The 26,934-nt window shown below is 39.0% G+C and overlaps 1 protein-coding gene across 1 annotated transcript; it reads right to left on the minus strand.

The window, feature by feature from the left end:
• Positions 1-19,127: 19,127 nt before the first annotated feature.
• LOC136066381 (disease resistance protein At4g27190-like) lies at positions 19,128-20,979 on the minus strand. Its single transcript, XM_065770624.1, has one exon. The coding sequence runs from the start codon at positions 20,916-20,918 to the stop codon at positions 19,128-19,130; it is 1,791 nt and encodes a 596-aa protein (XP_065626696.1). The 5' UTR covers positions 20,919-20,979.
• Positions 20,980-26,934: the final 5,955 nt, after the last annotated feature.

Genomic DNA, 26,934 nt, shown 5'->3' on the forward strand with positions numbered 1-26,934 from the left:
GCTTTTTGGCGACGAATAATGAGGCGGAATACGAAGCCCTATTGATGGGGATGAGTATGGTCCAAAGGATGGGAGGAAAGGCAGAAAAAGTATTCTTGGACTCAAGGCTGGTTGTGGGTTAAGTCTAGGGAGAGTTTGAGGCAAAGGACGAAAGAATGCAGGGATACCTGAGCCGAGCTAAACATCTACAGTCAGGGTTCGAGTCTTTCAGCTTGCTGCATATCCCTAGGAGTGGCAACTCACACGCTGACTCCTTGGCCACTCTAGCCACCTCTTCGGCACAAGATTTGCCGAAAGTTATCCTTGTTGAGGACCTGTATAAGCCTACCGAAGCAGGAAAAAGAGTAATTCAAGTACATCAGGTTAGGGCTGGATCCAGTTGGATGGACTCGCTGGTTAAGTTTCTAAAGGAAGATATCCTGCCTGAAGAGAAGGGAGAAGCCGATAAAATTCGGAGGAAGGCAGCCAGGTTCTGGTTGTCCGAGGATCAAAAACTATACAAACGTTCTTATTCAGGGCCGTATTTGTTGTGTGTGCATCCTGAAAAGGCTGAGCTGTTATTAGAGGAACTGCATGAAGAAATCAGTGGAAGCCACACTAGAGGAAGATCCTTGGCTCACCGAGCCATCACTCAAGGTTATTGGTGGCCGAACATGCAAAAGGAAGCCCTGGATTATGCCAAAAAATGTGATCAATGTCAGCGGTTTGCCCCGCACATTCATCAGCCAGGGGGGACTCTCAACCCGCTATCCAGCCCATGGCCTTTCGCCCAATAGGGCTTGGATATCGTGGGACCATTCCCTAGGGCTGCAGGAAACAAGAAATATCTGCTAGTCGGCACTGATTACTTCACCAAGTGGGTCGAAGCAGAGCCTCTTGCGAACATTCGAGACGTAGATGTGCAAAAGTTTGTGTGGAAGAATATAGTTACTCGATTCGGAGTCCCATGTGCTCTCGTCTCGGACAATGGCCTGCAGTTTGATAGCAAAGCATTTAGGAGCTATTGTAGTGAGCTGGGGATCATAAATAGGTACTCCACCCCAGCTTATCCCCAGGGTAACGGCCAGACTGAAGCTCTCAACAAGGTCATTGTGAATGGCTTAAAAAAGAGATTAGATGACGCGAAGGGTAAATGGGCAGAAGAATTACCACATGTGCTTTGGGCTTACAGAACCACTCTACGCAGGTCTACTGGGGAGACCCCCTTCTCAATGACCTACGGGGCTGAAGCTATCATACCTTTGGAAACTGGATTCCTGACACTGAGAACTAACTCGTTTAGTCCGACGGGTAACGACGAGCTGCTAGAGAAGAGTTTGGACCTCATCGATGAAAGAAGGGAAAATGCAATGGTCCGATTAGCATATTACCAACAAAAGCTTAGACAGGGCTACAATGCCAACGTAAGGCTCAGACCTCTGGAACCTGGCGATCTCGTACTAAGAAAGGTGGTTGGCACTACAAAGAACCCAGCTTGGGGAAAATTAGGGCCTAATTGGGAAGGACCATATCGTATTACTTCAGGAGCTGGCATTGGGGCGTACTTCCTTGAAGACCTAGACAGTCACGTGATACCACGCCCGTGGAATGTAAATAACCTCAAAAGGTATTATTATTATTAATCAAACTCTTCTTTTAATCAGCATATCAATCTATTATGATTCTTTTAAGTGTTTAAACTTAAATCCATTCATGCCTGTAGTCCTCGGACCAGATGATTTGGGTTAGTTAACACGATGTTACAATTCCTTTAAGTTTTTAAACTTAAATCCATTCATGCCTGTAGTCCTCGGACCAAATGATTTGGGTTAGTTAACACGATGTTACGATTCCTTTAAGTGTTTAAACTTAAATCCATTCATGCCTGTAGTCCTCGGACCAGATGATTTGGGTTAGTTAACACGATGTTACGATTCCTTTAAGTGTTTAAACTTAAATCCATTCATACCTGTAGTCCTCGGACCAGATGATTTGGGTTAGTTAACACGATGTTACGATTCCTTTAAGTGTTTAAACTTAAATCCATTCATGCCTGTAGTCCTCGGACCAAATGATTTGGGTTAGTTAACACGATGTTACGATTCCTTTAAGTGTTTAAACTTAAATCCATTCATGCCTGTAGTCCTCGGACCAGATGATATGGGATTAGTTAGCACTGTTACAATTTCATTAAATGTTTAAACTTAAGTCTTTTAAGCAAACACTCTATCACAGCTCTCTTACTGCTTGAATCTAGATCCAATGTAACGGTCCTTATTGAAGTGTCACTCTCTGATGAGGCATGATTAAGATCCCTGAACGTGTTTAGATTAACCCTAACCTATATTGCTTCTTAGTCTTTTGTACACATTCGGAAAGGCTTGTGGAGCTTTTTACTATAACCCCTGTAGTTTTCATTGTTTAGTAATAATTCTCATACATTCTTCCCCTTTTCTAACACCAATCTTAGTCATGCGAGTTGTCAACATGATATCAGGATCACAATCAAGTTAAGGCACAGAGCTTTAATAGTAATAGTGAGTCGTATTACACACAGCACAGCAAATGAATGCGAAGGAAAAATTGCTTCATTAATCAGGAAAATAGCTTACAAATCTCTTACAAAAAGAAAAACACAAAGAAAATGGGGGCTCTATGTGTCTACTCTTGAGCTGAAGGAACCACAGGATCAGTAACCTGGCCTGTCTGAACAGCAGCTCTTGGGGCTTGGCTCTGGGACTCAGCAGGAGTCTTCTCTTCGTCCAACCCTTGACCTTTGTCTTTGGCTGGTTCAACTGGCAGACCAGCCTCTCTGGGTGCATCAAGGGCAGATGGGGAAGCTACACTGACTAAGCTTTGCTCCGTAGCCTCCAAAAGCTGGGAGCAGGAGGAGAGTCAGTCTCTAGGAGCTCTTGGATATCTAGATGGTAGTATATGCTCCCAGGTAGCCTCAGGGGAGAGTCTGAAGGGACCCCAGCAACTTCCAGTGCCTTTTGCCAGGTTACGTCGCAGTACTCACTAGCAACCAGAGCAAATTGCTCCGTAAGCTGCTTTCCAATCTCGTCCACTCCTAGCTGATATGCTGCTTTCCTCTCAGCTTCAACTGACTCCTTGGCCAGTTGAACCGCCTACTCAGCTGCTCGGGCGCCCTGCTTGGCTTTCTGGAGTTCAGCCTTGAGACCCTTCACCAGCTCCCTTTCGGTCGCCAGGTTGATCTCTGACGCGCGCAATTGTTTGCGCTGCTTCTCGGCCTGGGTCTTGGCAGTTTGAAGGCCGGCCTTATGGTTGTCCCTCTCCCGGGTCACGACCTTAAACTGCTCGAATGTGCGAGCATAATCATCCTTCAATAGACCAAAAGCCTTCTCCGCCTCGGATTGGGACTGGGCTGCTACTTGGGCCTCGAGGTGGGACTTTCTGTTCCATTCCTCAGCCACGTAAATCTGCTGAGTAATCTGCATGACCACATTTTTAGCACAAGATGAAGAAAGGAAGCAATGCAAGTTAAAAATGGAACCCAAATTAAGAGAGTAAGTTCATTTACCATGGCCATGTCCCTCTTAAGGGATAAGAAGAGCTCCTGCTGGCTGAAACGCCTGAAGGACTCCATATCGTGAAGGAGGAAGAGTTGCTGCTGCAGGGCTTCAGCAACGTATCCTGCCCTTCCCCCATCATAGTTCCTGAGGGACGTATCCTAAAGAATGGGGGGGCCATCCAGCTCAAGCCTTTGGGACCATATGCGAGGTCCTGCTCCTCGGCGGACCTCGGCTGCAATGTTTTCGTCACGGCTTTCAGCGGGAGAGGCCCTTTTGCCTCGGTCCCTTGCCGTCCTCTGTTGCTTGCTTACCTTGGGTGGCACCCCCACCTCCCTCTCTTCGGGCTCATGGGGCCTCTTCTTCTGAAGGTTCGGCATGGTTTTCAAGCCGACTTCCGGAGCTGCGGGAGGCACTAGAGGCAGGATCTCTGCTGGTTGGGAGGTCGCAGCGCCTTTCTGCTCAGCCTTTTTACCTCTATTCTTCATCAAGAGTTTCAAATCCGCCATGTCTTCGTCCGAAGAGTTGTCGGGGAGGGCAGTTATCAAAAACGGGTGGACACTGAAATGCCTGTCACCTCCCTCCTCGGCGTCCGAGACCTCTACTACTTGATTTGCCCTTGAAGCCTCCCCTCTAAAGTGGAACTTGTCTATTTGTTCTTCTAGCTAGGAGGTGGAGGAGCCAACCTTTTCACCATCAACCTCTGATCCGAGGGGAACTTGCTGTAGTGGCTGGACAAGAGGGGGTATAGCCTGAGGGTTTGGATGTGGTACTGGTGGAAGGTCGTGCAGTGCCAAAAAGCCCTTGAACGAAACGTCGATACGGTTAAGACATTCGTCTCCTTAGACTATCGTGTTGCCGACCGGTTAGAGGTCTTTTCTCCTCGCTTTATACCCTAGGATGAGGGGAGCCGATCGGAGTTGTCCGTCCTCGCTTACGAAGATCTCGGACCGCAGCAAATAGTTGAGCGCAGTGAAGTTAGTGAGGCTGAGCCGAGGAGATATATTTCTTCTATCTGTTACAAGTCACAACAGAGCTTTGTTAGAAACCGGAAAGCAGCAATACAGGAAGAATCAAAAACTATTAAAAGGCTAAGGTCCTGAGCCTATGGTTAGTGTGCCTAAGTCTAACGTGTCCCACCTGGCTCTTCTGCTCTGGTCGGACAGTGAGGGCCGTCATACCACGCGCCCGAGATGATCACGTAGTCATCCTTCATCCCCTTATTAGATTTGGGAAGGCAGGAAATGAGCCTAACAATGTCGGACCGAGACTTCAAATAATATCCCGCCCCTTGCTGGCTGTGGAACTCATACATGTGCACCACGTCATGCCAAGTGAGCCCCAATCCTAGGTGGCGGTTGAGGTCCTCAATGGCCCCTAAGATCCTAAACATGTTAGGCGCGCACTGCCAAGGGGTGATCCTATGGTTTATAAGGTAACTAGTGGTGATAGGGCCCATAGGAATCGTCATCCCCCTTCTAGGAAGGCGATGAGAGGGATCACGACCTCCTGCGTTTCCCGATCAGTTAGTATTTTCTCCGGAGGGCAATACTTCACACCCACGTTTGGAGGTATACGGTATGTGGCCCTGAACTTCTCCAACTGGGCGGGGCTGTCTACCAGATACTCTAGTTTACCCATCACTCAACGGAAAAATGGAGGCACAACGTAGCAATGAGGAAATGGTCACCCAAACCGAAAAATAGACGGCCGAAGAGAAAACTGAAGGATTGAGATGGTGAAAACTTACAGGAACGGGGCTAGAGACCGATCTCTGAACTCGCAGAAGGATTCCTGAGGACTCTGGGAAGAAGCAAAATCGGCGATTGGAAGAGCTCTGAGTGTTTGTGCGCTTGTTCTTGTGGGATGATTTGAAAGTTGCAAAGTGAGGAGAAATGTCCGCCTCTGGGATTTTATACAAGGTCAAACGAAAGGGCAGAAGTTATTTTACCAAAATCCCGAGGAAGAACCCCGTCCGTTGGATCAATAGCCCACCGTTGGATGCAATGGACAAGGCGCCCCCTGGCGTAATTAATGTAGCGCTTCGAAAATCCGGAAAACGATGGCAGTAATGATGGAACGCGCGCATCTATGTCTACACGTGTGCCAGGTCGAACTTTTGTCTGTTTCCAAGCTTTTACCACGTAACAAGTCAAAATCCCATTTTTTCCCTTCGGGTGCGAGGGAAAAATTAAGATTTTGAGGGGCTATTGTGGGGGGAAAAAGCCCAAAGCTACTTAATGGGCCCGGAACCCCCTGTTAAGGACTATTGTATTTCCGAGGATCAATAGGTGGTTAGGGCGGCCCATCTAAAGCAGGAAGCCCAGAAGCAGAGGGGGAGTGTCATTCGAAGAGGTCACCATTGGTCCGAAGACGTTTTGCTCCTCGACTACGACAAGCCTTGATCAAACGAACGTATAGGAGGTCCGACTAGTCTTCCTAGCAATCCCAACGGTAATGATAGGTCCTAGGTGGATCCGGAGATGATCAGAACTAAAAAATATCTAAAGGAAAAGCTGTTACCACCGCATTTAGTGCTTAGCAACAGCTTTTCTGGCCGCATTTATGTGGAGAAGACCCCTGAGCAGTGCAACCTCAGCTACCGTCACTCACAAAGAACTAAAGTAGACACATGACGTGACATGTACTTGAGTAGATGCGCGGATGGAGAACAGGTGGACAATGGAGATGATAGGAAGAGATGCTATATAAAGAAGAAGGGTCCCTGATAATAGGGGACCAGAAAAAAGAGAAAGAAAGAGAGAGAAAAGCTCTACTGTAGCTCTGAATGTTGTAATCACCATTCACTCAATAAAACACCTCTTTGGACATTCATTCATGGAGTTATCTGAGCTTTAGTTCATGTTATCATCACTGCACGTAACCTAGCCAACTGTTCTGTGCTTCATAACCAGCCCAGCTCTTTCGCCCACTCTCTACAAATTCATTGTTTTGGGTTCGTTGGGCCTTTAACCCACATCCTTTGGGCTTGGGCTACAAAAACAGACCCGATAAGTGTTTATCTACTTTTATATTTTAAAATTCTCTTTGTGCTTTGTATTAATTTCTTAGTATGAGATGTAAAATGAGTTTGATCATTCTTAATTTTAAATTTCATCTTTTTAATTCTAAATTTTATTTGGTTTATGTTTAATCTATGGATTTTTCCTAGATATTCTAATTTAAAAAAATCTACATACTCACAAACTAAAACACAAAATCAAAAAACATACAAAAGAGTTCAAAATTTGACATTAAAAAAAAAAAAAAAAATTACCTAAGAGGAACTAATAACTTAAATGGATGTCCCTTATTTTACTTCTTTCGAGTAGACTTACTTTTGATATGATATCCATGCATGCAAATTTAGAAACTAATAATAAGTAATAACACGTAAGATGAATTTATGAGATCAAATCTATTATATATACAAATACATAAGCGTAAATTGCATCTTGAAAAAAAAAAAAAAAAAACATGGTGGTATTGTGTGGGATTTAATTATAGTAGTGGCTTATTGTTTAAGAGGAATTGTATGAAAGACCATGGCTAAATATACATAAACATTGAAAATAATAGACTTTTAGTTGGATTAGAATTTAATTTTCTGAATCTTAGATGATAAAGTTATACCTAAATTGAATTATTGTTAAATCTTATCCTTTGGCCAAGAGCCTTTATTTTTTATTTTTTTTTATAAGATAGAAATTCTACTCTACTCTAGTATAAGTATAAGTATATGTGTGTGTGAAACTTGAATACCGACACATGAGCCTTTTAACTTAATTGGTTGGAATAGGCAGCTCCTGACTTATCCTTGTTCCTAGAAAGTATATCCTAACATTTAATAAAAATGAATTTAATAATTAATAAATGTAATATGCAACTTAAGAAAAAAAGAAAAAAAAAGAAAAGAAAAAAGAAAAAGAAAGAAAGAACTTAAACGCACCCAAGTCTCAGGACACTCAACAGAAAATTGACACAAGAACCTGAATTATAGGTTGGGCTTGTTAACTGAGCATGGATCTGAAATTAGGCCAACAAATTGTACCAAACTACTCCTTTCTTCTACTCGTTCCTCTTCTTAAATTTTTTTTAATTTTTTAAATTATTAAATTGGGTCGGGCCTTGGCCTTAATGAGTCCCTTTGGTCCTGCGAGACTTAACTGGCAAAATCTCAGTCTCAGGTACTGGGAGACAATCAGTCAGAATGGCAAATGCACGAGAGAGACGGCAGTCTGGCAAAGTTTTGCAAACAACTTCGCGGCAAGCCTCTTCCCAAACGACGATTTAGTTATTGTATGGTTAGTTACAAAGAAGTGAATGGATTTAGTTCTTGACAGCTTGTTCCTACATAAGAACATTCTTATAAGGTGTGTCAAATGCCAAATATTTGGCATTGGCACACTAAACACTACTATTCAAGATTCATAAATGTTCTAAATGTTCTAAAATTATGAAACATGCTACAGTATTTTTTCAAATATGAGACCATACGGACACAAATGCCAAATCAAAATACTCATTTTTTTATTCAACCTTTTCTCTCTCCTCTCAATATTTAATTCAACGTTTTCTCTCTCTTCTCACTGATTTGTCTCTCTCCAAACCATGTTCTCTCTCTTTCTTCTTCAGATCACCCTCCTATACCCTCAAATCAACGGTACGACGGCCTCACCGATCAAGCCGCCAATCACCGATCAAGCTGCCGCCCTCACCGATCAAGCCACCGCCATCACTTCTTGTTTGAAGACTCCATTGCCGCCGATCTAAAGATGCCATCGTCGCCGGTTTGAAGCCGCCATTGCCACCTCGGTCTGAAGCTGCCATGCCGCCTCGATCTAAACCCATCTTAGCCACAGCTTGAAGTTGCAGCACCGCTCGTTTGATGCACATCTCAGCCACGGCGCGAAGCCGATCTTAGCCACTACCACCGATCTAAAGCCATCACACCGACAAAGAAAGCCACCACTGCCGGATCTCTCTACCTTTCTTACCTGTTTGTTTTTGTTTTTAATCTGATTTGTGGCGGTTGTGGCTGTGGATTTGTTGTGAATATTTGGTTGGAATTTATTTAGTTTGTTTTGAGTTGTGTTTTGGGTCGTGGAGGATGCGATGGTTGTTGATTGGTAGCTACCGGTTATGGCAGTGGTTGTTGGTTGTTGGGTGGTGGCCACTGCCACTGTTTGTGTTTGGTATATTGGCAGAGTTTGTGTTACAAATATATTATTTTAATGTATTGTATATATTATTTTAATGTTTATAACAGAAGAATAGAACATCTGATAAATGTCTATTGTAAAATAATGTGTTTAAATGATAAAGTAAAGTTTTGATATGTCAAAATGACATTTTTTGTAAGAGAACTGGTAAGAATGCTCTAAAAATTTCAAATGTTCACGAAAATAGTTGCATATTTGCAAGGAATTTGCACATAAATTAAATTCATAATTATGTGAAATCAGATTAATTAATTTTTATTATATTTTTTGTGGGGCCCGTGGGCCTGATAGTCTCAGCCCATCGTGTAGTAGGCCCAAGGCCCACGCTGAGGAAGGATGACCATCCAAGGCTAAATTAGGGAGAGACTCTTTTTTGGATCCACGCCGAGGACTTCTTCATCCTCAGCATACTAAGGATAATTTTGGGAAGGGACAAGCCCAGAGCAAGTTGTCACATCCACACTTAATGCATTCACCTAACCCCTCTGGCCGCATTAATGGGGATGCAACCCCTTAGCAGGGCGACGTTGATCAGTGTGAACCACTTGAGTGTTGATAAGGCCTCTGATATGACGGACGGTCAGAAGAAAGGCGAATGGATGATCAACAGATGGAAGAACGAGATAGGACAATGAAGACTATATAAAGAGGAGCGAGTAAAGTAAGAAGCGGGGAAAAAAAAAGAAAGAAGAAAAAGGGCTCCTCGGCCATGGGCCGAGGAGCATCCCCCAGTTGTAAATAGTTCTAAGTATTTTCTAATAAAAGAAGAGAGTTCATGCTCCCGGAACGCCGGCCAGCGCCTAAACCTTCGATCCACTCTCTAAAAATTTATTGTTTGGGCTTGTTGGGCTGAAAACCCATTCATACTCTGGGTCCAATCCAAATTGAGTCCCTACAATTGGCACCGTCTGTGGGAAGGATTAGTGCCCTGGCCGGTGCACCAGGCAATTATTCTAAGTGGTCATTTTACAGTAGGTTGGAGACGTATAAAAAAAATCGCAAGAAAATGGAAGATTTGACAGCGAAAAGAGAAATCTTGATATTATTTCATAAATAGAAAAAGTACAAAATACAATCAGAGGCTCAGGCAGGCGTGCTTTACAAAAAAATTTACAAGCTAATTCTACAATCAGAGGCCCAGGTGGACCCGTCCTAGAACTAGCTAGAGCGAAGTGTCAACCCGTTCCCCTTATTGGCACTAAGAGAATGGGAGAACTTGACAATAAGAGGGCGGAAGGGGCTGAGACTGGCTCGCTTCAAAGCCACCAACAACTCCTTTCTCGGAGCGGCAGGCTTGAACAAAGCGAGAAGCAGATGTAGGGGCTCCGGGACGCCCTCCCCCATGATGTTCCCTTGATTCTCTCCAATCCTCACGAGCGTTGGCCGTTGGAGACGGTAACACTCGAGCACCGCCCATGACATGAATTCGCACGTCTCCTTCGTTGGGGTGTGCTCTGAGGAGAGACATTAGTTACTTCAACGACATCCTTCTGGGCCACCTTGTATGGCGCCATCGGGGTTATGCCTAGATTCTGCCGCACCAGAAGCCCAATGGGGGCTGCGACTACAACGGCTCTTGGCACGAATGTCCTCACACCCGCCCAAAGCCGCCCCATATCTGCCAACTCCGGTCACAATTCCGGCTGGGTTATTAAAGGAGCTTGGGGAGCTGAAAGGGTGTGTTCTTTCTATTTGTGTTGGGAGGTTCATGAAGTATGGAGAAACCATCCCCCTGGAAAGCCTTATATAGAGGATGAGGGTTGGTGAGAATTAATTCACGCAGAATTCGTAAAGAGAGATATTAGCAGGGCTAATAATGAAGCTACCAAATTCCAAGGGGGTCGTAGATCGTTGGACTCGTGTTAATTCACGAGGACATTAATAAAGGCGTGTCTCGCGCACTGAAGCGTCAAGCGCAGAACACGAGCGGCCAAAGGACGCTTCATAAATGAAAAAGATGGGGGCTCGAGCTGGAGGCGAAATCAACGCCACGTGTAAAAATCATAATCTGACCAAGGAGGAATCGTCTCTAGTAAAGCGGTCCGAGGACAAACCCCTACTTACAGAAAAATAGAAGTGATAGACAGAACCAAGGCATTGTATGGTCCTCGGACCCAAACCTATGGGAAAACTAATCACACCATTATACCTAGGTACTAGACAGAACCAAGGTATTGCGTGGTCCTCGGACTCAAACCTATGGGGAAACTAGATACTTACAGAAAAATAGAAGTGATAGACAGAACCAAGGCATTGCATAGTCCTCGGACCCAAGCCTATGGGAAAACTAATCACACCATTATACCTGGGTACTAGACAGAACCAAGGTATTGCATGGTCCTCGGACTCAAACCTATGGGGAAACTAGATACTTACAGAAAAATAGAAGTGATAGACAGAACCAAGGCATTGTATGGTCCTCGGACCCAAGCCTATGGGAAAACTAATTACACCATTATACCTGGGTACTAGACAGAATCAAGGTATTGCATGGTCCTCGGACTCAAACCTATGGGGAAACTAGATACTTACAGAAAAATAGAAGTGATAGACAGAACCAAGGCATTGCATAGTCCTCGGACCCAAGCCTATGGGAAAACTAATCACACCATTATACCTGGGTACTAGACAGAACCAAGGTATTGCATGGTCCTCGGACTCAAACCTTTGGGAAACTAGATACTTACAGAAAAATAGAAGTGATAGACAGAACCAAGGCATTGTATGGTCCTCGGACCCAAGCCTATGGGAAAACTAATTACACCATTATACCTGGGTACTAGACAGAATCAAGGTATTGCATGGTCCTCGGACTCAAACCTATGGGGAAACTAGATACTTACAGAAAAATAGAAGTGATAGACAGAACCAAGACATTGTATGGTCCTCGGACCAAGGCTATAGGAAAACTAATCACACCATTATACTTGGGTACTAGACAGAACCAAGGTATTGCATGGTCCTCGGACTCAAACCTATGGGGAAACTAGATACTTATAGAAAAATAGAAGTGATAGACAGAACCAAGGCATTGCATGGTCCTCGGACCCAAGCCTATGGGAAAACTAATCACACCATTATCCCTGGGTACAAACAGAACCAGTATGCATGGTGCCTCGGACTCAAACCTATGGGAAAACTAGATACTTACAGAAAAATAGAAGTGTAGACAGACCCAAGGCATTGTATGGTCCTCGGCCACTAGGCCAAACTAATCATGCCATTATACCTGGGTACTAGACAGAACCAAGGTATTGCACCTCTCGGACTCAAACATATGAGGAAGACACTTACAGAAAAATAGAAGTGATAGACAGGCAAGGCATTGTATGGTCCTCGGACCCAAGCCTGTGGAAAACTAGTCACACCATTATACCTGGGTACTAGACAGACCAAGGTATTGACTGCCTCGGACTCAAACCTCTATACAGGAACAATAGAAGTGATAGACAGAACCAAGGTATTGTATGGTCCTCGACTCAAACCTNCTTGAAGCTTTTGACTTTTTTGAGGATATGGATAGAGAAGTTGAGAATTTAATTGGTGATCAAAATGTTGGTACCAATTAAATATTTCCTCTCATTGTATCATAAGATTATGCTATGTAAATTATGTGTGTGCTTAAATTAATAAAGTTCAGTGTACATTCTATATATATAATCTCACTGATTAATCAAAGTAGTCTAGGAAGACCCTGTGATTCAGGAAATCTCATGAATACATCCAAAAACCTGTTCATTGTTCACGCCAATGGCTTATCAGCCACACACACAGCGCACTAGGGGGGGCAGAAATCCAAGAGAAATATCCTAAAGTATCCTTTGCTCTGGATTTAAGGGATTTTGTTCCAAAAGAAGCAAACTTTTCAGCTTCTAAACCCCCCCCCCCTCCCCCCCAATCCTTCTATATATATGTGTGTTTATCACCATTGCAAAACACACCATAAACAAAGAAAATATACATATTTCATATTAGCAATATGGTTCTACTATTTTTCCTTTGTATTCTTCTTATGATCTTTTTGATTGTTTACATGTTAGCAGTGCAAAAATATTACTCTGCATTGTATTCTGACTATTATCTATGATAGCTTTAAGTATACTTCATTACGTGTTTATTTCATTTCTAAGCTATAAAATTCAATGTATACATTTTGTATATTTCGAAGAAGCATGGATCCTACTCATGAGTATAATTCCAAGATGACTGGGGAAAATTTTTGTCTAGCAGACAGTGCAACAACACATACAATCCTTTAAGATAAGAAATACTTTCAAAGCTTAACATTGATCAAAGCAAAGGTCAATACCATATCTGATTCATCAAACATAATTGAGGGCTCTGGAAGAACAAATATTAAATGGTACAAGATTTTGTATTGACAATGCTTTGTATTCTTTTAAAGTTAGAAGAAATTTGCTCAGCAATAATGAAGGTAGTAAAGAATATATTTATATTACTTTAATGGTTTTGAGCTAGAAGCTCATATTAGAAAAACTGCTTATTTTCTCTTCTGGTTTGTATTACATCACAATAAGAACAATTGAAGCAAATGTTGCAATGCACTAGAAGTGCTCTGATCCAAAGATCTTTATACTTTAGCATGATTGTTTTGCACATTTAGGATCAATTATGATATCCAGAATTATTGAAAACTCTCATGGACACCCCTTAATGAACCAAGTGACTATACATGCAGTGCCTATTCCCAAGGAAAATTAATTGTCAGACCATTGCTATCAAAAATTGTTTTTGAATCTCTATCTTTCTTAGAAATAATTCAAGATGATATTTGTGGACCTAAACATCCACCTTCTGGCCCATTTAGATATTTTATGATTTTAATAGATGCATTAACTAGATGGTCAAATGTTTCTCTACTTTCTATTAGAAATGTAGCATTTGCTGGACTTCTTGCTTAAATCATTAGGTTGAGAGCACAATTTCCTGATTATGAAATTAAGAAAATCTGTCTAAATAATGCAAGTGAATCTAAATAATGCAGGTGAATTGAAATCTCAAGCATTTAATGATTATTGTATGTTAATTGGAATTGATGTTGAACACCCTGTTGCGCGCGCGTGCACACACACACACACACTCAAAATGGTTTATCTAAAGCACTTATTAAAGACTTCAAATAATTGCTCGCCCTTTACTAATGAAAACTAAATTACCTGTTTATGCTTGGGGACATGCCATATTACATGCTGCATTATTAGTTCACATTAGACCAGCAACTAATCATAAACACTCACCAATACAACTTGTTTGTGGTCAACAACTAAATATTCTTCACCTTTGTATTTTTGGTTGTGCTATATATGTTTCTATTGCACCCCTACAATGCACTAAAATGGGTCCTCAATGTAGGCTTGGAATTTATGTTGGTTTTGATTCTCTATCAATTATTCAATATCTTGAATCTTTAACTGGTGATGTTTTTGCAGCATATTTTAATGATTGTCATTTTGATGAAATTATTTTCCCACCATTAAGGGGAGAAAAGGCGTTGCCTGAAGCACGATGATAGATAACTTGGAATGATTTGGCATTATGCTATCTTGATTCTCGTACAAATCAATGCGAATATGAAGTTTAGAGGATCATTCATTTGCAAGGTATTGCAAGTCAATTATAGGATGTATTCACTGGCAATAAGAAAATTGTGAAATGTCATATTCCAACTGCTAATACTCCAACAAGGATTGAAATCCCAAAAGAACAATCAATTAAAATAACAGCAAATGAATCTAAATCACACTTGAAGTGTGGGAGACCTATTGGCACTAAAGATAAAATTCCTCAAAAAAGGAAAATATAGGAAAATCAAGTTGCAACCCCTAAAGAGGTTATACCTATGAAGCAAGCAACAAAAGGAATTGATCTATCTGAAATTCTTGAACAAAAATCTAATGAAAATGAACATTCTAAAAAGGATCCTCTTAAAGAGGAGTCCCCTGAAGGATTATCCTCTAAAGAAAATGAAGTACCTGAAAATAAAGAGATCTTAATATAATATGTGATTACAGGAGATATATGAGATAGAAATAAAATAGTTGTTGACAACATATTTTCATTTAAAATTTCCCTTGACATTATTGGAAGTAATGATCATGAAATAGAACCACAATCTATAGAAAAATATCGACATAGAAATGATTGGTCAAAGTGGTTAGAGGTAATTCAGGTACAAATAAATTCACTTTTAAAATGTGACGTATTTGGGCTTGTAGTCCAAACACCTATGGATGTAATGCCTGTAGGATATAAATGGGTATTTGTACAAAAACGTAATGACAAACATGAAATTACAAGGTACAAATAGGACTTGTAGCATAAGGTTTCTCACAGAGACCCGACATTGATTATGATGAAACATATGCTCTTGTAATGGATGCAATCACATTTAGATTTCTGATTAGCTTGGTAGTAGCAGAAAATTTAGATATGCATTTAATGGATGTGGTTATAGCATATCTATATGGATCATTAGATAATGATATATACATGAAAATCTCTGAAGTGCCTAAAGCATATAATTCCACATCTCAAAATGTATATTCTATCAAGCTACAGAGGTCTCTATATGGTTTAAAGTAATCCAGATGCATGTGATACAATTGCCTCAGTGAATATTTATTGAAAGAAGGGTTTAAGAATAATCCAATTTGTCCATGCGTTTTAATTAAAAGATCAAAATCTGGATTTGCTATTTTTGTGGTTTATGTTGATGATTTAAATCTTGTGGGGACTCTAGAAGAGCTCACAAAAACCGCAAATTATTTAAAGAATGAGTTTGATAGGAAAGAACTCGGAAAGACAAAATTTTGTCTTGGACTACAAATTGAACATCTTCCAAATAAAATTCTTGTTCACTAGACAACATACACAAAAAAGGTGTTAGGATACTTTTTTTTTTTTTTAATACCTAATTTTATTTGAGTACCACCTATTTATTTTCAAATACCACTAATAAGTTATTGGGTTTTTCCAAATATTTTTTGCTCTAATATTATGTTAATCACAAATGTTTTATATCTCACTATCTAAATTGGGTCGTGATATAAACTAAGCCCAGAACCGGCCCTATAAACCCAATACACATATCTTATTCTATTTAAAGCCCATAAATACTTATATTTGGTAATATTTGAAAAGCCCATGATTCAAGTCTATGGCAAAACAATTTTATCAATGGAATTCAAATCCATAATCAAAGCCCATGGTTTAAACCCATGGCAATTTATTTATCCAAAACCTAATTCACATTAGCAATATCAAAGCCCAATTTTCATTGGCAACATCAAAGCCTAATTCTCATTGGCAATATCAAAACCCAGTTTTCTTTGGCAATATTTAAAGCTCAATTCTCATTGGCAACATTGAAGCCGAATTCTCATTAGCAATATGAAAACTCAATTCCCAGGCTAACTACTTGGCACTATTTTATCAAAAGCTCAAGGTTATTAATACTTGGCAAAATACTATATCATAATTATTTCACTTAAAAGTCCAATAATGAACAATACTTTAAATTCTTAAACCTATTACTATAATATTACAAGCTCATGGAATTTATGAATTATCTATTCTCAAAACTCATGGCAATCATCTTATAAAAGCCTATGGAAAGTTATGATTATTTATCTTAGACTCATGACATTTATTTATTTCATATCATATTATAAACTCATGTTCACTATCTATCTTACATCACAACATTCATAATATTTATTTCCAAAACTCATGGTAATTATTCATCTTACATGTCCATTATGATTATCTATAGAAAAATTCATGAGAATATCACATTATTCTATTATAGTGGTTGTTACCATATTTAAAACCCATGGATATTGCCTCTATTTAAAACCCATGGTAAATATTATTCTCAAGAAAATATTGGAGGTCATTGTTTAAAAAGCCCCAAAGAAAATATCATTTACAAGGTAATCCATAGCAAAAATTATGAGAAACTATATAAGTTGTTATTTAAAGCCCATGAAAATTAATACTCAAAATCTATCATAAATATTTATTAAAACTCATGGATTCATTTTATTTCTACTAACAACTAAAGCCCATGTGGAATTAAAAGCCATGGCAATATATGGTAGCTTTGTCCATTTTGTAAGGCTCACAATGAGAAAGCAAAAGGATAGGCTTATGTGGAGAGAATCACCAAGTCAGAGGCCCATCAAAATACTCAGCCTTTATGGCCAAGCCCAACATGAAATCACAGCCAAAATAGCCCATGTGTGCAAATTGACCCCATTGGAGAACTCCATTCAGTTCTGCCTTCTGCTAGAGGTCACCTTAAGAAGCAACCAAACTCCTAAACCAAATTAGAAGCGGGCCACCTGTCCCACTACCAACTCTGATGTGAACAGTACCAGAGGCTGACACCTAAAGGCTAATGGGCAATAAATACCCTTTTTCCCCAAGTTTTGGTCACCACTCAAGGAAGGCACAACCAAGTCCTCTAAGTTCATGAAATCTTCAACCAAATACTTCTTTTTATTACTAAAAATGTATGTAATTGGTTTATGAACCAAGTTTATGAATCCTAAAGGGAAAAATTTGGGAAAATGTGGTTTGGAGGGCATAAAGAGATCTCCAGTGGAACCTTCTGAAGTGGCCTTAAACTTTGACACCTGGCTTGGGGTGTTGAATCCTACTTCTTAGGGTCCAAATCTCAGTTGTAGCACTAGAATTCTTCCTTAATACTTGTCTTAATCCCATTGGCTAAACACAATCTCAACAAGCTTAGCATTTAATGCAAGATTACCCCAAATACTACCCATGTGTGACATTGCCCAAAGAAGCAAAACAACCCCAAAAGCAAATCTCTCATTTTTTGGCCAAATCCAAGTTATTAATTAAGCTATCCTGCCCCCCCTAAATCAGACCTACGTTTTTTGGATTCTTGTTAATTAATGCTTCTCTAAACTCCATTATAAAAGTATAAGCATCTCAGCCCACAAATACACAGCTACTCCCTCTGAAACTTTCTGATTTGTTTGCCATTTTGCTTGTAATTTAGCTCTCCTCAAGCCCATAACTCATTCCCCTTAATCCACACTCACCTAGCCTCAGACATTCCTTTCCTTTTTTGCATAATCACAGCCTATAAATGCCTCCCAATTAGTCACAAACAGCATACTACTCACTAAAGCCTTAACCTTAGTATTAATTCCATTCGCATGCTCAAAACAGCCCATATTACCTCATTCATGCCTTATGCACACATACTCACCAAAATCTTAGTTTAATACTTGCTGTACTGAGCTAAGATCTCTCTCTCCCTTCATACCATGCCAAATAACTCCTTTTTCATCACTATGCAGCCACTAATATTTACTTATTGTTTTACTATAGGAGGCTATAATGTATTTGAGACTTTTGGAATTTTTTCTTCATATTGATGTAATGATGGCTGAGAGTACTATGACCCTATGGAACAAAATACACAAGAGCTTCCTAAAGTTAATACTTTATTAAATTTATTTAATAATAGAATATAAATTACCGTACCTCTGGAGAACTGATTTGAACTATGATGTTGTAAGATGACTAATAATGTAACAAACTAACAATAATAACGTGTTTATTGGGCTTTATTGTTGTCTTCTTGTCAAGGTGCAACCTCTATCTCTTGCTTGGGCCGGCTTACACGGCATCGAAAGCTTTTGGGCTTTATTTCAAGGGCCCATCGTCAAGTTTTGGCTTGGCTACCCAATATTCTATTTGGGAACATCAAAATTTTACCCCCAACAAAAGGTCCTAAAGCAATTTCTCATGGATAATGCTCATCCTTTAAGCACTCCAATGGTGAATAGGTCACTTGATGTCAAAAAGGACCCTTTTCGTCCTCAAGAAGATCATGAAGAAATTCTAGGGCCTCAAGTATCATACCTTAGTGCAATTGGTGCCTTGATGTATCTTTTAAATTGCACACAACCTGCATAGCATTTTTAGTCAATTTACTGGCAAGATATAGTTCTGCACCTACTCGAAGACATTGGAATGGAATTAAGCATATCTTACGCTACCTATGTGGAACTACTAACTTGAGATTATTTTACCCCAAGGGATCAAATCCATAGTTGATTAGGTATGCAAATGCAAGATATCTTTCTGATCCACATAAAGGCTGATCACAAAGAGCATATTTATTCACTTGTGCAACACTTCTATATCATGGAGATCAATCAAACAAACATTATCCGCTACCTTTTCAAATCACTCAGAAATTATTGCAATCCATGAAGCAAGTAGTGAATGCATTTGGCTAAGATCATTAATCCAACATATATAAGAAAATTGTGGCTTACATCATAAAAACTTTTTTTTTTTTTTTTTTTTCATCACGGAGGTTTGAAGAAATATAAGGTTATAAACGAAATAAATGAGTGCAACTTAGGTGTTCAATCCCTCTTGGCAAATTTGCCTTATACGAGCCACGAAGATCAAGTTCTCGAAGTTTAGTAAGCGTTCCCAGTGAGGGTAGTTCTTTAAGATTACTGCAATTGCGAAGAAGAAGAACACGGAGATCTCTAAGTTGAAGTACAGAATGAGGCAATGACCGGATGCTGGTTCCACTGAGATTCAATACCTTGAGTGCTTCAAATCCTTGCAGGAATTTCTCAGGAACTGTGTCAAGGGCATCATTGTCTTGGAGTAGCAGAACCGAGGCCTTCGAACATTGTATCATGCAATCAGGTAGCCTTGTTATGTTGTTACCCATGAAAGAAACTCTATCAAGAGAATTTGAATTTGAAAACTCTCCAACGAAAATCTCACTCAACCCAATCCCCGAACGAACAAGGGATTTACACCCATCCTCAGACGATGATGAAATCCATATAGCAACATCCCGAACAACGTCATGCATCTTCACAGTTATGTCGGAGGGACCATCTTCCAACAAACAAGAGTCCTTCAGATTTTCAATCAAAGAAATGCCTTCGTCCATATCCGCCCAATTCTGTCCTTCACCTATCAAACCTTCTGCCCGCCAGTATTGCACTAATTCCCTTATATAAATTGTATAGTCCTCGGGAAATAAACAGCAATATAAGAAACAAGATTTTATGTTGTTACCTTGTAATGAGTCGTAACTCAACTTCAACGGCCTATAGACCTCAGCCTCAATTCCTTCTATAGAAGGCACTGATCTTTGCAACTCCTTTAACGCATGCTTCCACAACTCGACCTTTGTCTTTTTTCTCATGGCAGCTCCCACGGTGATGATGGCTAGTGGTAATCTGCAACATTCTTTTACAATTGCTTCTGCTAATGGTTTAATTTCTTCTAGATAAGCCACATCCCCTACCTTTTGACAAAACAATTGCCAAGCTTCAACATCATTTAAAACTTCTATTTTGATTTCGAGATCGGTTGTCATAGCCCTACAGACTTCCTTAAGTCGAGAAGTCAATATTATCTTACAACCTTTATGAACTTCAGGCCCCGGAACACCCAAAGAGTCCAAATCAATTTTCTCCCAAACATCATCTAGAATGAGAAGAAATTTTTTCTCCTTCTGAAACCTTTGATAAAGCCGACTAGCTGTTCCCCCCTCGCTTTCTTCCATTTTTACCTCCAACCCCAATCTCTCCGCTATCCGTGTCTGGACATTTTTAATAACGAAATTCTTAGAAATGGTGGCCCAAATGACGATGCCAAAAGGCTGCGTAGAATCCTTCTCGAGCTTATTGTTCAAGTTCTTCACCAGAGTAGTCTTGCCAACTCCTCCGAGTCCCCAAATACCAATCCTTTGGACTCCTTCAACATCCAATACCTTCATAGTCTCGTCTAATTTTTTTGATGCAGTGTCTTGACCTTCAATTGAAGGCCCAGGAATATGCTCCACTGCTCTGGGAACTCTAGTAAGACAAGCCACACCAGAGTCAAAATTTCCAGCTACAAGAAGAAGCCTTCTGATCTCTTTCAGAATTTCTTCCACTTCCCTGCTCGCTCTATACCGCTTTCTGCAATTTAAGAAACATCGAGAAGGCTTTTTGTTGGTGAACATTTGGCCTTCAATTGCATTGACTCTAGGCTGAAGCGTTTCCACATCCTTAAGCCAAGTTACGACTTGAGCTCTGATTTCGTTTCCTTCTTTCTCCGCTGCTTCCGTTTCACGTTTGACATCTTTTATACGATCCGCAAGGCTTTTCATCTCCTGCTCAACAGCAGAAAGATCTGAATGCAAATTGAAAGTGGTCTTGGTCTTAGAACTGACACAACTACAGAGAAGCTCGCTAGTTGTGTAAAGGATTGGAAATCTAAATAGAATTGAGAGGATTTCATTGATGGAGAAAGAAAGTTACAAGAAATTGAATTAATTGAAAATACATTACTATGCTCTGTTTATATATACACAGGAGGATGTAACCGCCCTACAATTGGCGCCAAAATCTGTTATTTGGTGCCCTCTAGAATCTGTACACGTGGCAATCCAAGAGTAACTGACTCCTGAATTTATGGAACTAACTTCTAACTAACTTCTTCAATGCTACTGGATGAAGAACACGTGCTCTGGCATGGCTTCAAGCATTTCCAATTCTTCTGTGCTTATCAATCCACTTGATGTAATCCTTGTGCTCTGAGCAGTGCACTTCTCATCAGCAACTACTGCCTTCGTGGCTTGATCAACACACTTGTCATTAACAACTGCTGCTCTGCCTACTATCCTTGTGGCTTGGCTGGTGCATCTCATATCAGTAGCTGCTGCACTTTCAATAAGGGTCAAATCTTATATTTTGTAGGTTGAAGTGAGATTTTTAATTTAGAAAAAGAGAGAAAATCACATACTTACCTCGGGGGTGGGGGTTGAGAATGTGTCCGTAGGATGGATTTATTCAAATCTATGTATGTGTTTATGTTCTGTTTGAGTTTTATATCTTATTATTCCGTATTTTTTTTGGCAATCCGCCTGCCTTCAATTTATTAGCTTAGCTTTTATTTTTATTTTTCATATACAGTTTTTTAAAATCTTTTTTTTTCTTCTTCTTCTTCTTCTTCTTCTTCTTCTTCTTCAAAATATATATATATTTAGCACATTTCAGACAGAGAAAAAATAACTAAATAAAAAAAATAAAAACAAAACAAAACAAAACAAGCTAAGATCAAGGATTGGATTTGAACATAATTTTCAGCAATTAGTATTTTTACGTCAAACAATCATTTCGATGAAGTTTTGTTTGTAGATGGGCATGCACGAAAAATACAAACCCATCTGCCAAATACACACACCCACGTCGAAAAGAGTAGAGAGAACATCATTTGGGCTTGGCTTAGAGAGAGAGTTTTCATTTTTCAGATAGAGAGGGAGAGATGTTTTAGAATAGGGTGGGTACATGGGTGAGATTGGTTAGAGAAATAGGAGTATGGGTCGAGTTTGCTCGACCCAATGAGGAAACCCGGTTCTTTAGACCTTGAGGTCCAACTCAAAATCCCTTAGGCTTAATATATTACACTAGCCCTCATTTAAATCCTAGTCCAAACTCAAAAGCCATTAGATTTTATAGCCTAAGCCCAATCTGAATCAAAACCCTCAATCACATAACCAACACAAGTGAGGCCCAATCTAAATTCATTAACTAGCCGTCTAAAAATCAGACTCGGACCTTCACTTCCACCAGCCTAATCGGAAATACACACAGCTCAAGCCCATATAATTTTAGACCAGAAACACTCGGCCCATTACTCCAAAACTCAATCCAAAGCACATCCACTTAAGGATTAAAAGGGCCCAAATCCATTCAAATATAAACCCTCAAGTCCAATTACTCCAACCAAGAATACACTTGAATCCACATCATTCAAAGTCTTGGCCCAATCAGAAACTCCCATACCTGCTCTGTCTATATTTAAACAAATAAAAAAAAATTAGAGGTTTTTTTTAATTTTTTTTATTAGGCATATATAGGTGCTTTTAGCTTTCAAACTTTAAATTTATGATTTTTTTAATGTTGTATTATTGAATTTATATTTTTTATGTTTTAAGATTTAAATTGTTTATATTTTTTTAATTGTTGCATTGCTATGTTTGAATTGTTTTTGTGTTTCTTAATACTTGAATTGTTGTATTGTTATGCTTTGAAAGTGTTTTGTAATGCTAGAAATTATTTTTTAAAATTTTTTATGAGTTTTAATTTAATGTATTATAAATAAACTTTTAATAAATTATATGAATAGAAAACTTGAGTGTAGCAGGATGGATACCCATTAGTATCCGATAAAATGGGGCGGGTTTTTTGAAGCCTCTCACATACCTGTTTCGTTGCCATTCTTAATAAAAAGTTCATATGCACATAAAATTTTCGAGAATTACATTTTGTACCAAAAATTTATTAAAAATTACAAAATAACCTTAAAACCCTTGGACACCCCATTTCGTTCCGACTTATACCTGAACCCCTCGATCCCAATGACAAGAAAATCAATTTCTACCAAAATAATCAGCATTGTGTGTGAAGTCTAATGAGGAGACAAACCTAAAAGTGGCCCAATACATGTCATTTAAGTTGGAGCTATTATAAAGGTCATTTAAGTTTGAGTTGTTAAAAGCACATATACATATTATTATCAAGCCGTTTGTTGGAGCTGTTATAAAGGTCATTTAAGTTGACTTAGTTATGAGCGGACTTCCCTTACTAAAATAAAGAGGTTCTTCATTTCAAATTAATGGGCTTAGTGCACCTTTTTTTTTTTTTTTTTTTTTAATAAGTAGGCCAGAGATAAATCTCGTTGTGTTGTTCTTGTGCTTCCCCGGTATATATTTAAAATCTTATATTTTTATTGGCTGCTACATTTGGACCACAGGACCTTGTTTCCAGTTTGATTGTGTCCTATATACCCGAGAATTGTGAATGTTTTGAGTTATATAGAGATACTTGCTCTATCATATTTATGGCAGCAGGCTGGGTTGCTTCTTCAAGAACTTTGATTAAATCACAAATGAAGTAGGCATTGGCAATATCTTGTGTTGACCCAATTATAGCAGTAGATGCATCAAAGTTAAATGCAAGATCCCAAGATCCCAGGATCCCAATTATAGCTGTTGTCTCCAAAACAGATAGCGAAACAGCCCCTGTTTTTTTAGGAAGAAAACAGCTCAAAAAAAACCAGGTCATTGTTCAATGGCTCCTACAACTTCCCCTTTCATTTAGCAGGTTTTAAAGCAAACACCACTAAAAAAGAGGAGGGTGGCTAAAAGGTAGGGGACGGATTACCATCAACTCCAAAAGAGAAACTTCAAAACACACACAGGCTTAAGTACTCAACCCACTTGAAACCTCTTGGTTACCATACATGCACCCTAGAACACTCGGTTAGATTCAGCATGTGTTTAGTATGCACATATGAGTTCTAAAATACCAAAATAGGAGTTACCCTTTTCTCCAATTCATTCCTCATTATTTCTCTTGTTTTCTTGAAGTTGTGGTAGATATTTTTGTAAGCTTTTATAGTTGCTGTCCTTTCACACCCGCTAGTGCGAGTTTTCGGACTTGACCTTCTTGCATGTGCCTCATGTTTATTTAGACTATGGGAAAGATGCAAGTTGCTTGCAACCACGATAAGTTTCTATATTTCTTACTCTACATATTGCTTCACATCTTATATAATTATTGCTTAATTCATATATTGACGTACTTTAACTTTGAATATAGAAACTTGGGCATTGACGAAATTTATTAAATCTCGCTAAATATATTTGTTTAGCCTTACTAAATGTATCTAATTACCTTAATTTCAAATGCCACGTAACCTAATATATTTCCTATCATGTATTTATGCTTCATTTATATATATATATATATATATATTTTTTTTTACAAGATAGAAATTTTACTTTAGCCTAATCTAAGTGTATATATGTGTAAAACTCATTTTTAGAGACTTAAATCCCAACCCTTATTCTTCACACTCTACAAACATTTATACTTGTAAAGTGACCATCATATGAAGGGTGTGCGGTGGTGCTTCATATCTTAAATTAATTACTCATACTCTAGAAAACTTTGATCCATACCAATTCATTGTTTTGATCACTCATTACATTATCCTTTTGCCTAGGAGGAAATGTAATGGTAGTGGCCAATAGGGATGGCAAAATATGTCCGACCCGACCCTAATAGGCGGATTTTACCCGATCTGTGAAGCAAATGGGGCTGATTTGGGTTTTAATAAAAAACCCAAAACGGATTTGGGTCTGTCCGAGTAATATGCAAACCCAGCCCGAACTTAACCCGTATACATATATAATATTAAAAAAAAAATTAAAAACCCCTAACCCTTGATATAAATATCTTCTACACTCTCTATTCATCTCTCAACTCTCTCACTCACACACCGCCTCTCCCTTTTTATCTCTCAGCTCTCTCACCCACACGGCCACAAGTAGTCAAGCGTAGCTCTTTGACTTTCTCATCTTTGTTTTGTCTTCGTCGATCTTGTATAGTCCTCTCATCTCCCTTGCCTATCTACCATGTCCCTCACCTATCTTGCACTGATACCTTGCTAGTTAGCCACCCTTTCAAGGCCTCACTCAGCCACCCCCCTCATAGCCTTGCTCAACTTCCCTCTCAAGGCTCCACCTTGTTCTCCATTTTTTTTTTCTGGGTTTAGTTCATCTCAATCATGTGAGTTTGTGTTTGTGTTTATGATTTTTGTGTTTGTGTTAGGATTTGTGTTTGTGTTTGTGATTTTGAAATGGAAAATAAAAAATTTGAAATTTGTGTTTGGTTTGTGATTTTGAAAGGGAAAATCATAAATCATAAATTTGAAATTTGTGTTTGTGTCTGTGATTTGTGTTTATGTTTGTGTTTGTGTTAGGATTTGTGTTTGTGTTTGTGTTTGTGTCTGTGATTTTGGGCCGAAAAATGATAAATCTGAAATTTGTATGTTTGTAATTTGTATTTCTAATTTTGGGTCGGGCATGATGGGATGGGGCGTGTAGGGGCTCAATGGGGCAGGTTTGGGTGAAAAAAAGAAAAAGAAAAAGACCCCCATTTATTAAATAGGCCAAGTTTGAGTCAAGGGGGCGAGCCCGTGGGTCGGGTTCGGGCATAAAATAACCCGCACCAAACCTAACCCGTTGCCATTCTTAGTGACCAACATACAATCTATTGGCATGAGTACTAGACTCAGCTATCTCAAAGAACCTAGGTCTAGCCTTTAACCTATTGAATCACGATGAATGTCATGTCCACAAAAAAACCCCAAACACTACCAAAATAATCATGCCAAAATCATCTAATTCATATAATATAGGACTTTATTTTGTATATTGCAATCTAAAAATTTCTTGCTCTTTTGCAATAATGTCTATCTTTGTTAGAATTATGGTAAAGTGATTAAACTCACCATTTTCTAATAGTTTAAACTTTAAACATAGTATTAGAGCAGAAGATCCTAAGTTCAATCCTTGCTTTCACTCTACCTTCCATTTAAAATGTTAAATTCCCACTTCCTGACTCCTACTTATTAAGGAGAAGTTTAGACCTACAAATGAGGAGGAGTGTTAAAATTATAAGTGATTAAACTCTCCATTTGCTAATAATTTAATTTTTTGGGACAATCAATTTAAGTTTTTTGAACAATTGGTAATTTAACAATTTGAATGTTCTCATATTCTTTTTTAAGGGTGGAGTGGGGTGATATATATATATATATATATATATAACAGGGAGTGAGAAGGCCCTTATTTACTTTATAGAAATACGCGATTCTTCAAAATTTAGACTGTTTACCATCTTGTTAGAAAGTAGCACCTGCATAATCTTAGGCATTGCTCTTTGCTTAATTATTATTATTATTATTTTTTTTTTTTTTGAGAAAGTGCTTAATTATTTAAGTAGAAGTGCAACAAACATCTTGCTGGCGTTACAAATTATTCAATGTTTGTAAATTAAGAAGGGATCTATGAAGTAATTTTATATTCTTTTTCTCCCTATTATTTTTATTATTTTAATTCTTTTTACCTTCCTTGTCGTAATGATTCTTAATTTTGGTAGGAAAGGTTCTCCCCTTTTATCAATCAGATGCTATTTCTTTATAATATCTTCACTTTTAAGGCATAGATGCAAAAGAATCATATCAAACTGAGGTTATTTTAAACAACCTGCAATCCTTTTTTAAATAAGTTGAGCATAAAAAAGTGAAAGTTTTGCTGGATGTCATGCAGCATT

Source organism: Quercus suber, unplaced genomic scaffold, assembly GCF_002906115.3.
Source record: "Quercus suber isolate HL8 unplaced genomic scaffold, Cork oak 2.0 scaffold_33, whole genome shotgun sequence".
NCBI lineage: Eukaryota > Viridiplantae > Streptophyta > Magnoliopsida > Fagales > Fagaceae > Quercus > Quercus suber.